The 12492-nt window shown below is 40.3% G+C and overlaps 1 protein-coding gene across 1 annotated transcript; it reads left to right on the forward strand.

The window, feature by feature from the left end:
* Positions 1–975: 975 nt before the first annotated feature.
* Positions 976–3445, forward strand: LOC306737468 (tumor necrosis factor ligand superfamily member 14-like; the record flags this gene model as incomplete). Its single annotated transcript, XM_079219202.1, has 6 exons — positions 976–1173; positions 2265–2333; positions 2421–2454; positions 2628–2699; positions 2828–3065; positions 3253–3445. The coding sequence occupies 6 exons, from the start codon at positions 976–978 to the stop codon at positions 3443–3445; spliced, it is 804 nt and encodes a 267-aa protein (XP_079075328.1).
* Between the last annotated feature and the right edge of the window lie 9047 nt (positions 3446–12492).

Below are 12492 nucleotides of genomic sequence, written 5' to 3' on the forward strand. Positions count from 1 at the left end.
GCAGTCAAAAGTATACTGGTGTGAATTTAACCACTTGACCCCACTCAACTCCTCCTCCACATCCAACTCGACTATTTCAAAGACATCACACAGCTGACGAACAGAAAATGGCGACAGACAAACAAACCAAAAGTGTTCAAGAGAACATGACATGCTGAAAAAACGAAAAGTGAGAAAAGGAAGTGGCAACTATAACTAACTATATTTGTGGGGAGTGTCCCGCGCACACTCACTCACTCACTCACTCACTCACTCACACACTCTCTTTCTTTCTCTCTCTCTCTCTGTCATGTTCATTTCCTCTTTCTTCCTGACACGTCTTACATTAGCTTGCCTCAAAAGCATTATTAGTGATAGTTGGCAGCAGGCGAGCAAACACAAGAGGTGAGGGAGATCAGTACTGGCAGTGCAGACAGAGGATTTTCTTCTTCTCAGAAGGTGAGACATCTAAAATAAAGCAATGATACACAGTGATATATAACAGAATGTTTGTAATGTTATTTTAATTTCAATATGTATTTTAAAAACAGTTTTTGGCATTTTATGTCCCTAAGGAGTTTCAGAAGTGTGTGTGACAACCGCCCTGTGCTGCTGGATGGTTGACTGAGCTGTGTAGGAACAACTAGTGCACATTTAAATCCAAGGTAATCTCTTCCTGAACTGTAAAAAAAAAAAAAAAGTGTAAAAATAGGAAATGTCTTTTGGATCTATTTGACACACGTCAAATAGCTGTCTCTTCTTGCAGTAGTGAGGGTATGAAGACATCACTTTGTTTCCCAGAGGCTGGTTGCAGGTTGCATCGCATCAGTCGCTTGATGCCTTGTCTTTATTCTTTTGTTTGTTATCGTCTCTCTGCCTTTTTGTCCCCTGTTCCTTTGCTTTACCTAACTCTAACCCTGTCTTTTTCCCTTTCTCACCCCATCAGGCCCTTTGACCTTTATCCCTAACATCCTAGCTGGGGTGTAATCTGGTGGGATGGCAGAGGGCGGTGCAGGTGCATGCCCCCAGGTGTTCGTGGTGGACACACAAGCGAGCTACATCTCCGTATCCAGTGGGAAGGGATCGAGATGGGCGAGAGTAGGCCACAAGTGTCTTCTGCTGCTGGTGGGACTCACCCTGTTGGGACTTGCTGTCGAGGGATGTTTCATCTACAGACTATACAAAAAAACAGAGGTGAGGCTGACGCCTGCATGTTTGTGTGTGTGTATGTGTGTGTGTGTGTGTGTGTGTGTGTGTGTGTGTGTGTGTGTGTGTGTGTGTGTGTGTGTGTGTGTGTGTGTGTATGTGTATGTGCTTGTGTGATAATCTGAGTGACAGGAGAAGTGCCTGTGTTTGGAGCACATGGAAATTCCTATTACCGAAAATGTCCCTACTTTTCCCTACGTCATAACCGGACAAACACACTACTGCGGACAACTGAGCGCGTGGGTGGGGATTTGCTCTTTTAGTTAAAGGTCTATAATGACAAATGTGTCAAATGGACTCTTTCTCTAGTTCTACTTCCCTTTCTTTTCTCTCAAGTGAAAACCCACAGCATAACTTCACTTTTCTAAGATAGTTTCATAATGTTTCTTATACACCTGTCTCTATTATGTTGCACTTTGCATGTGTACACTTAGCATTTAATACAAAAATCTGATCAATATCCTCTCATCGCTTTACCACTGAATTTCTCAGTGGCTCTTATCCGAGACAGAACGTTGGCACTTCATCTCCATCACTCGCCACTTTCAAAACAGCACGTAAAACCCATTTATTTAAATCTGCTTTTAACCTGTAATACTAGTTTTTGACTTTTTCTCACTATTGTCATCTTTCTTTTTCTTATTGTTGCTTCTAATGTTTGTCTTTACCATGTTTAGTGCTTTAAGTACCGTTTAAAGTGCTATGAAAATGAAAATGTATTATTATTATTATTATTATTATTATTATTATTATTATTATTATACATTATTACATTATCTCACATGAAGGCAAACAACTGTGGTCAATGAAACCAACAAATAACTTTTATTAAAAAAACTAATTTAAAATGTATCTTCTGTTGTTTTGTTTTAACAGGGCCATCAATATTTGTTTGTGTCAAATGACGATATGTCATTCTTTTGGTGTACTTTTCTATTGCTTTCCCCGAGGCTGGACACTTCCTGTTATTACGTGTTGAACTTTTGACTCATTGCTCTCAAACACACACCGAGTGCATTACTCACCCGTGTGTTCATTATGCAAGTCTCACACTATCTTTTAACTTCCTCTCCCTCCAGGAATTGTCCCTCTGTAAATATCATCCTCTCTGCCATAACCTGTCCCATCCCCAAACATCTGGCCAGCAGGTAAGTGTGGGCGTTCGAGTCAGGTGTTACACTGCCAGATGTGTGCTGGGCGTGTTCGGATTCAACACTTCTTATTTTCCGTTTCAGGGTGGCACCATATTGAGTCAAGTGGGACATAAAGGTATTGAGTTACTCTCTTTTTTTCATGATTGATTATGATGAGCCACAGACATATGTCTGAATTAATCAGCAAAAAAGTATATTTTTTTGCAAACTTGGAAAATATGTCATGTGAATTCATGTGAAGTTTTGACATTGATTGATTGGTTGGTCTGACCCTGCTTTCTTGCACAGAATCAAATGCCATCCCCACAGTGCCACCACATCTGGATCAGGTCCAACAGAGGCCGTTTGCTCAACTGATAGGTTTGAAACCTTCTTACCGCTCAAACCAGAATACTGAATATGACCCCAATGATTCATCCAAACTGTTATTCCTAATTCTCTTTGCTCACAACAACTCTTTTCTCTCTTCTATCTCATCGTAATCTCAGGCTCCAACACTCCTGTGGGGGAGAACAACGTGGTGCTGTGGGAAAATATAGACGGCGAAACCGTCACCCACAACATGGGCTACAACAACGGCCAGTTGTTGGTGGAGAAGGAAGGTTACTACTACCTCTACTCCAAAGTGACGTTAAATGCTGAAAAGCCGTGTTTGCTTACCCAGCACAAGGTCATGAAAGACACCCGTGCCTACGACAGTTCTATAGAACTTATGAGATCAAAAAGGTTAGTCAGTGTCACCGCTCCTTACTTCCTTCCTCTGTCGGAGCACATTTGCTTACAACTGCTTACTTGGGTGCAACCAGTATGTAGCTTTTGTCATCTGTGTTTTTAAAGGCAAACTGATATCAATGCTGTCTTCATTGTGTTGCGGTGAGTTTGCTTTCTGACATCTCGGGCATTTTACCTCCAGTTCCCGCTGCCAGACCAGTGCAAAGGCTTCAGACAAGGGGGATCTGTGGAGCAGTTTTCTGGCTGGGATCTTCCACCTGCAGAGTGGAGATAAAGTGTTTGTCACCTTGGAGAGTATAGACAACATGCGTCCAGGACCTACTGACAATCTCATGGGGGCTTTCATGATATATTCAGGCAAAATTCTGCAATAACACCTCTGTCCCACATTGAGATCGGATTGTATACTTCTCTGTGTTATGTAATTTACACCATTTGTTGTGATGAATTTTGTATATCTAATATATACATGATATATAATCTAAATTATACTGTCCTAAATTAATGTATTTGACTCCCTTATGGAAAAGCATATTATAAAAAAAGTATCTGATATTCAGATGATATAATCCTACAATGTTGCATATTTTGTTATGTGAATAAAATACGGTTTCTTATCAAACACGAGTGAGGAGGCTTGAGCTCCTGGTAAAGCCATTGTTTGGACAGGTAACAAGAATCAAAGAGATATTCTGTGGATTATAGGAACAGATTTCTTTGCGTCCCACGTGATAAACAGTGCAAAATAAATAAAGGACTGTTTTGAAGGCGCTTAGATCAAGCACACCGAGGCTAGCCACATAACACAGTTGCAGATTTATAGATATGTAACATACTCCAACACCTCTCTCACTGTGTTTGTGTGGGTTTGAGAAGAGCAGGATGTGGTTGAGTAAGGATGCACTGAGGAGAGGATGGAGGGGAAGAGTTGCTGAGGCGCTAGAGTTGGTGTGGCTGACTCAGCTCTTCTCACGGTACAGGGGAAAGTGTTGCATACACTGCAGCATGGTGTCAAATGTAAAGGAAAAACACATGTAGGTACCGAGAAGCTAAGTAAAGGAGAGTTCGGTAACCAACAAGGGAATTGGTTTGAAAAGGGAGCGCAGAAAGTGAAGCGTAACAAACACATGAGAATAGCGTGAAGACACAGGAAACCATATAAACAGGTAGACAGACAGGTAGCCATGTATGTGAGTGGAGAGGCTGACCTCAGAAGCTGCTAAACTATTTGGGTCATTTCCTGCTCTGAAATGCAGATAAACATCTGTGGGAAACAAACACACAACAAGATGATTCTCTTGCAGCTTGAGCATGAAAGCTCTGCAGAAACATACACCTCATCTTGCTGCGTTTCTTTCTTGCAGCTTTGGAAGATTTCAAGTGTATTTGCTCAAGTGCTGTAACTGTTTTACAATTTTTTTTGTGATTTACTTGATTTTGCATTCATTACATATTCAGCTTGTAAAATATGATGCATAAACTACTAAAGAGTATATAACTAACCTCCAAAGGTTTCACACTCCGCTCCACTGATCAACAGGTGCTGGTAGTTCACCAAGAAACGCAAAAATATTCCAACAAAGACAGAGAAGAAGAATAAAGCCAGAAGTTAACATATAGATGAAAGCAGTGCAGGACTTAAAATACGTTTAAAAAAAGACAGGCTTTGCAAATGTTGTATGCACCTGTACCTTGTAAATGCCTCTTTAGTGGAGATTTGTTACAATATTCGGTTTAAATTCATCATTACTCACTAAAACACATTGTTGAGGTCAAACACATGGGTTGAATGCATTCGCTTCCTCATAAAGCATTTGCAAAGTCGATTTTTTTGGTATTTTCAAAGATTGTTAACATCCATGTTTACTTGTTGGTAATATATAAACAAAACAGAGACCCACTTCACAGGTAAAACACAGGTCTAACACCTTGAGCCACTGATGTGTAGCTTTCATAATCAATGAATTATACTTAGTTTCTGAGTTTGGGAAAAAACGATGATCAGTGATTTGCCATAAATAATATAAATAGAGGGGAATGAGCAGACATTTTCATAATTCTTTAAATCGCATCCAGCATTTCTTCTTAGATATTTGAGCCTGCCTTCCTTGTGTGCTCTGACTAAATAAAAGCGGAAACTCGTATCCTGAAACAGCAGGTAACTTGGGTTTTCTCTTGGGTTTATGTCACACACGATGTGTTATCATGTTTGTTTGCTGGCCCACATAAGAGTTTTTTCCTAACCCACACTGTTTGGTAAATAAACAGGAAGTGACGTCCGTGCAGTTCCCGCTATGCGCTGTAACAGCAGGGAACTTTCCCTTACATATACACTTTTCATATATTCCACTTGAAACCTTTTTACAATCACTTTCACACTCGTCATTTTCTACTGTTCACACCAAAATGAACTCAGCGTTTAATATGGATTACGACAAAATGCATTCAACAATGTGTAGTTTGTCCATAGGACTTACATATCTTTCAAATACAAAACTTTGTTTTTGTGTCCACATAAAACATAAACATATCTTTGTAACGATTACAGAAGGATCATTTTAATGGGACCTTGTTTCTGTGAAAGTTATTTTAAGTGCAGGGCGTTACTCATCATTGATACAGCGTTTAAATGACTTTAACTACAAGATCTAAATGAGGCCCCCGAGGAGCTTGTTGAGGTTTTGGAGCAGAATCATAATCACACATGTTTGTAAGCCTCTACTTTATGCCCCCAGCCATTTATAAAATGAAAGAAAGAGCTATACAATCACATTTGACTAAATGTAGGCTGAATAAACTTGCAGTGTATTGCACATCAACATTAATGTAGTGATATCTACATCAAAATAAATGCCCATAAATATATATACATAAATAAATATACTGTACATAAATAGTTCTATATTATCAAATAAATATATACAGAGTAACATACTGTATGCACATTTATACAGAACAAGGTGAGTGTCTAGTCTTTTCCACATGCTGTTTGCATTATCATAAATGCAATTTCTCTTCAGATTTCACCTGAAAATCCTGCCAAGCTTCATCGTCGTAGTTTGCATGAAATGTGGTCATAGCTTTGAATACGGCATCGGCCCCTGTCCATTTTCACCTACTTGGACTTTAAGGAAACACAAACCGGTGTTGTTCTTAAGTTACGACCTGAAGGTCAACAGGCGCATCTGTATCTTCGTGACAGCACATCTGTATCTTCGTGACAGCTGCATGCGTGCACATCAGTCTACGAGGAACATCCCAAATCCTGAGCTACTCAGCTCCAGTCTCCAGTTCTCCAGCCCCTCCTTCGGTACAGTCATCTGAGTCAGCAGTTTCTGTCCCTCCAGCTTGCTCACTGTCCAGCACTTTCTGCTCACAGGTGTTGAAGCCGCCATTTCCGGAAGTTGCACCTCGCAGGTGAGTTTATCGGCCACGCGCACGGTGAGGAGGCCCGCGCTGCAGTTGTAGGTGCATGTGAGGTTCAGACCGATGTACATGAAGTAGATCCCCGCCCGCTCGGCCTTCAGCGAATGCTGCTCTGCGTCAAACAAGTAGTTGCTTCCCACAGAACTCATAGCATCAGACTTGACCGGAGCCCATTGCATGGTGGAGGATTTCAACTCGCCTGCAGGAGGAGACAAATGCATCTCATTTACATGATGTTTACAAAGTTCAAGACCAGGCTTGATAGTTATATTTAAGTATTGTTCCAGTTATATAAGTCTGAAATGATTCGGCATAGCGAAAAACATTGTGAAATTTCAGATAAACTTACTTGAGATGGCTTCCAGATAGACAAAGTTCTGCATCTGTTGGAGAGAAAAAAAAGCAGAATAGATGAAGTGGATTAAATGTATGTGCAGAAGACATGGCTCGGTCTTTTTAAAGCGGGGAATAAACAGGTGATAGTAGTAATTGTAATAATATGAGCCATGTGTTTACCTTGTATGTGTGGTCGAGTCTATCTCCTGAAAGCTTTGACGCCTCCAACACAAACGACGGACGCTCCAGTTTGGACCGCAGCTCCATCACAACCATCACTCCTCCGGCTGCGCCAGCTGTCACCGCCACGAACAGAAAAATCACTGACACGACGAGAAAAACGTCCAGGCAACTTCCACGGCGGCGGCCGCTCTTTCGGAGAGACTCCACGTCCACGTCTTTATCTTGGTGCCCCATCGATTGGCAGTAGGATGCCTGAGCTTTTAGGGAAACTGTGCAAGCAGTCAGGATTTTTCCTTAAGCGAATACAAGGCTTTGGTTTTAAGTTGCACAACTCCAGGTGATAACCTCCTCAAAGATAGTCCTCTTGTTACCACACAGCCAAGTCCAAGTCCTAATGTGAATGTCATGTCGGTGAGCACCATGATGGCTTTTTATAGTCCACTGTACTGTAGTTTCAGACACGGAGGAAAAACGCGGAAGTCATGGATTTCCCTCTCGCAGTCTCACACACGCCCCCTCCATCGAAAACGAGACGCACAGACTTTCCACGGCTCTCCCTCAGCTTGCGCAATTGCGCCCCAAAGGCAGCGCGCGCGGTGGAAAACGAAAGGGAGAGAAACAGCACATCCTCCAGCATCACTATAGGCTACATTCCGACACAGTTCTCACTCCACTTGGAACCTCACTCGGCTGGCAAAAGTAGCACAATGGAGATAATGAAAACCTTATTTGCACTTGGTTGCATTATTATTATATTATTATGGAAATACTATAGCAGCTTTTTCTTTCTTTCTGTCAACTCAATGTAGAGAAGAAACAGTTGGCTGCGCGCGCACATGTGTGTGCTCGCGTTTGCGACATGGAATAGGGTCGGGCATTTTTCAATAGGTATTTCATCATCAGGCCAAAGAAAGCTGTGTGTGTGGGCGCGCGTGTGTGTGTGTGTGTGTGATCGAGAGAGAGAGAGAGAGAGAGAGAGAGAGAGAGAGAGAGAGAGAGAGAGAGAGAGAGAGAGAGAGATCACACAATGGACACTATTTTACACCTGTCATTTAGCCCTCACCAGTAACTACACTGGTGAGGGCTTTCCCTCTGTCGTAAGGTGGGGATCCATTCAGCCCCCGCCGCCTACAGGAGAGTTTACTCTGGGATTTATGGTAATCACATGCTCCATGCTGATCAAAACAACAGTCAGCTGATCAGATCCGCACACTTTACAAAGAGAGAAATGCGAAGGGAATGTTTGTGGCTGTTACAAAAGAGAAGTGCACGATTATTTCAAGAGAGACATATATGTTTGAGATCACTGTGCTGCTGATAAAAGATTAACATGCCAAAGCAGACACTAATCAGTGTATACTATAGGTTATAGGTTTATATGAACATTCAGAAAACAGCATATGATGTAATGTACATTTTATGTGTATGTGGACTGCATTTAAATGTGAAGAAAATGCATTGTAACTTAAGGTTGAGAAATAAAAAGAGATGTCACAGTAATTGTATTTATATTTTTCAGGAACCAGTCCTGCAAAGATGCTGTAAAGCGGGAACTCATTGAGAAACATGCTGAGATTGCATTATTCACGGCTGTGGTTTAATCGAAGGCTCTTGAAATTCCAAAGGTCAACTCAATGTGTTATTGTCTGTTTTTAAAAGGGGAACGCCACCTATATGAAGAATTCCAACATGTTATTTCTGTGGCCTAGGAAGTTTAATCAATATCTGGGAACATGAGCTCCTCTCTTTCAAAGCCGGAAAGCAGAGAAATAGTGCTGCAATCAATTGCAAGTCGGAAGTTGATACTTCCAAGTCTGTATTCCTGACTTCCAACCTACATGCATTCCAGTGCATTTGCTTGGGAAATTATGGACTCCTATAAGAATCCGTGAGAACGTAGGAGGAGACAGCTTATACTGCATGCTCGCAAAGAAGCACAAGTAAACTGAATGGAACTTAAAATGGCAGCTTCAACGATGTTAAAGCAAAAGCAACGTTGTTGTGATTCCGGCATGTTTATGTTGGCAAACTCAAGTCTACTTTAATGACTTCAATGTTTTATTGCACTTTACTGTGTCAGTGTTTTTTTTACGAGTACAAAGAATTGCAGCATAAACCTCAAACTTGTGATGTTGTCAAGTTTGAAGTGTGCAGCTGCTCCAAATATGTGTGTTCACATAATTGTGCGTCACTGATTATGTGGACACACAATGTTTTAAAATCAAACGTTTTAATGCAAAAAATATTTGTATTCTGTTGTAAGGTTCTCAGTTGTGCAACAGGAAATGTATCCATACTCAGAACATATTACAAAATATTGTTCCTGTTATTAAGTCAATATGATATTTTATAGTTTTATCTGTACATACATGTTTCATATTACTTCTAAAGTCAACGTCAATGCGTTATTTTTTTAATCGTTTCAAGGAATTATTGCAATGATCACAACCATCCGTAAAAGAATAAACATATTGTTAAATAAGTAAAGTAAAGAGAGTAAAAGATTAACCTATAAAATCAATTTGCCTGAATAACAATGACATTACAAAAAGTAAACAAAGAAATATACTGACTTTATTGTCAAACAATCCCTACCACAATATTCATAATAATAATAATATCATACATTTATATATACAGTATTATTTTGTTGTGTAATATATTTTATGAATATATTATTTGTGTTCTTGCAGGTATACAACATCAACAGCAAACAAGTTCATTATTATATTTATTCTGTCAATCAATTTAAAGAGATGGAAAGTAACTGAGTAGATGTACTTATTTCATTCAGTACTTTGAGTATACTGCAGCTGATATTGTATAATATTAAAAGAATATTTTACATTAGCCTGATCCAACTCTGCTGCCCTGACTCTCCGTAAAACTCCTCCAACTATTACAGATTCCATGTTCATCCTCTGCTTGAACTTTCTATTCATGTTATCTAACTTTCCCACAGTTGAGAAGGAGAGAATCACCCTTTAAATTTCCTCTTCCGCGTTACGGCCTATGCTTTCCCCTCCATTTTATTTTGGTGAGTTTCCTGTCATCTTCTTAGAGAGCTTGGATTGGGTCTGGAAGCTTTGACGTTGAAGGTCGGCCCACTGAGACGTTGTTCGTTATAATGCTATACACATACATTTGACTTCCTCCATCACACTTAGGTTTCCCATAAAACATGATCTATAACCTTATGATGTGCACACTGCTCCAGTAATGACAACCCCGTGAGGACTGACAAGTGACAAAAGATCGTGGGAAAACATGTGGGGTATATGTTTCTGTGGAGGAGTGACAGAATGATATGGAGAAGTCAGCCTGAAACAGACAAAATAAGAAAGGTATGTTAAGCATAACAAATATGACGTAACGTGAGCAGAAGGTCAGATGCTCCTGCAGGGCAAAAACCCATGTCTTCTGTTCCCTAAAAACCTAACCACACATGGTCAAACATGAGCACACCACCAGGCACAACCACACACACACAGATGAAGTCCTCACATGTTTCCAGATTTGCTTAACAAAGCTAAATCTCGCACGAAACCAGCAGCAATTGTTTGTCATGACACACTTTCATGTTATATTACTAAATATAGTGCTGGGGGAAATCTGTGTGTTTGTGGAAGTATTTCACCCGTCTTGTTGGGTAATACATCTGCTGATGAAGAAATATGGAGTCCTCTCTGCTTTTCCAGCTGTCATAAGAGGAAGTGATCCAACCTGTTCCGACACCCAAAGTGTCATTGTAACAAGCTTGTTCAGTGCGTGTGTATGAAACGTAACCACACGCGGCATTACGGGTTGAGTGACTGAACTAGATTAAAGAGCAAGATAACCACACAGGTCGGGCAGCAGAAGAGGTAGCTGCGTCAAATAAAGCAGGAATTTTGTTCAGGAGGCCGGTTTGTTTCCCTTGCAAAACTAAAAATAACCAAAATTACGTTTATGGACTGCGGTTTTGAAGCCTGAAGTTCGGCATTTTGGGCGTCGCCATCTTGTTTTTTCGCAACCAGCGAAAGAAAGTGACCATATTAGGACTGCGGAGGAGTGGCGGAGAGACTGAGTATATGGCTCTGGTAGTGATATCAACCTGTCAATCACAAACCCGCCCTAGCATACCCTGCTTTCTCGTCTATTTTACTCCAAATGGGATGATAATTTACTAAATGAACATCAACAAGATATTAGAAATGATATCAAGAAATTAGACCATGAATTCATAACCTATAAGCAACCAATTGCTATAATTATAAATCAATATATTTGTGCACACACATGCATGAATACACAGTTTTCATACCGATAGTTGATAATCTGAGGTCAGGATTACGTTAAAACCTTTCGGTTAAAACAAAAAAAACACCATCGTGATCTGCTGGACTTTTTTTCAAAAGGAAGTCACTGTCACTGTTTTCACTTCTTCACAATTAGAAAAGTACAAGTACTCTCTCACACTCCCTCTCTCTCTCTCTCTCTCTCTCTCTCTCTCTCTCTCTCTCTCTCTCTCTCTCTCTCTCTCTGAAATCTCCCATGGCATTGTTTTTGCTGCCCCATACAGCAGATAGTTAAAATTTAAAAGATTCCCATTCACTCCTTTATGTTTTACACTCCTCCGGTAAATAAAGGAACTAGCAGTTATGTGATGCAATTTTAAAACTATTATGTTTCGTTTCTCACAAACTTGTAGGCCTAAAAAAAAAAGAAAAACCTTTTATTGATCTGTTACTCACAAAAGAAAATACATATTTTTGGGACAGGGTCATAGTACAAAGTGAGTTTGGGTATATTTCTTAGTTAATTCTCTTCGTCCCGTGTAGGACAACATGTTGACCCTCAGCCAAAGTTCATCTTATAGGTCAGATGGCAACAACACAATGAAACAGAAAATCTGCTGTTTCATGTCCTCTGCTTTTTATTAAGCATTTATCAATGGATTGCCCACATATTTTTTAACTGTGATGATCAAATCGAAAACAGGAATTCATTGTTGGATATGTGCCATGATGCTTACACGGATGGAAATTAAAATGGTCACTAAGATGTACAGATATGAGGAAAAATAATCAAAACAGTGGGCTATATAAATATTAACCTGGCTACTCTCTAATCCTTGAGTTACGGTTCAATTGTTTAGTTTTACTTTAGTTGTTCAGGTGAAAGGTATGAAGACATATATATCCCATATTACAGCATGTGGGTCAACCTTCGTCACCGTGACTGATGCGTTTAATGCACTTCCTCTCATCTAAGGTAATGGAAAGGATTTCCTCACCCTTAATTAACTACCTTATGGGCACAGAAAGCGGAAGAGAGAGAGAGTGAGTGAGAGACGGAGAGAGTGCGTCTGTCTGTTGCACAACCAGTTTGGAGTTTTTTCCGCTCCACCGTGGGACATATCTTCAAGGTGACGGGTGCCCTGCAACGAGTCAGGGCGAGCCCTGCAGACTCTGTGATGACATTCAAAATGCGTAAA

Source organism: Taurulus bubalis (assembly GCF_910589615.1).
Source record: "Taurulus bubalis genome assembly, chromosome: 6".
Taxonomy (NCBI): domain Eukaryota; kingdom Metazoa; phylum Chordata; class Actinopteri; order Perciformes; family Cottidae; genus Taurulus; species Taurulus bubalis.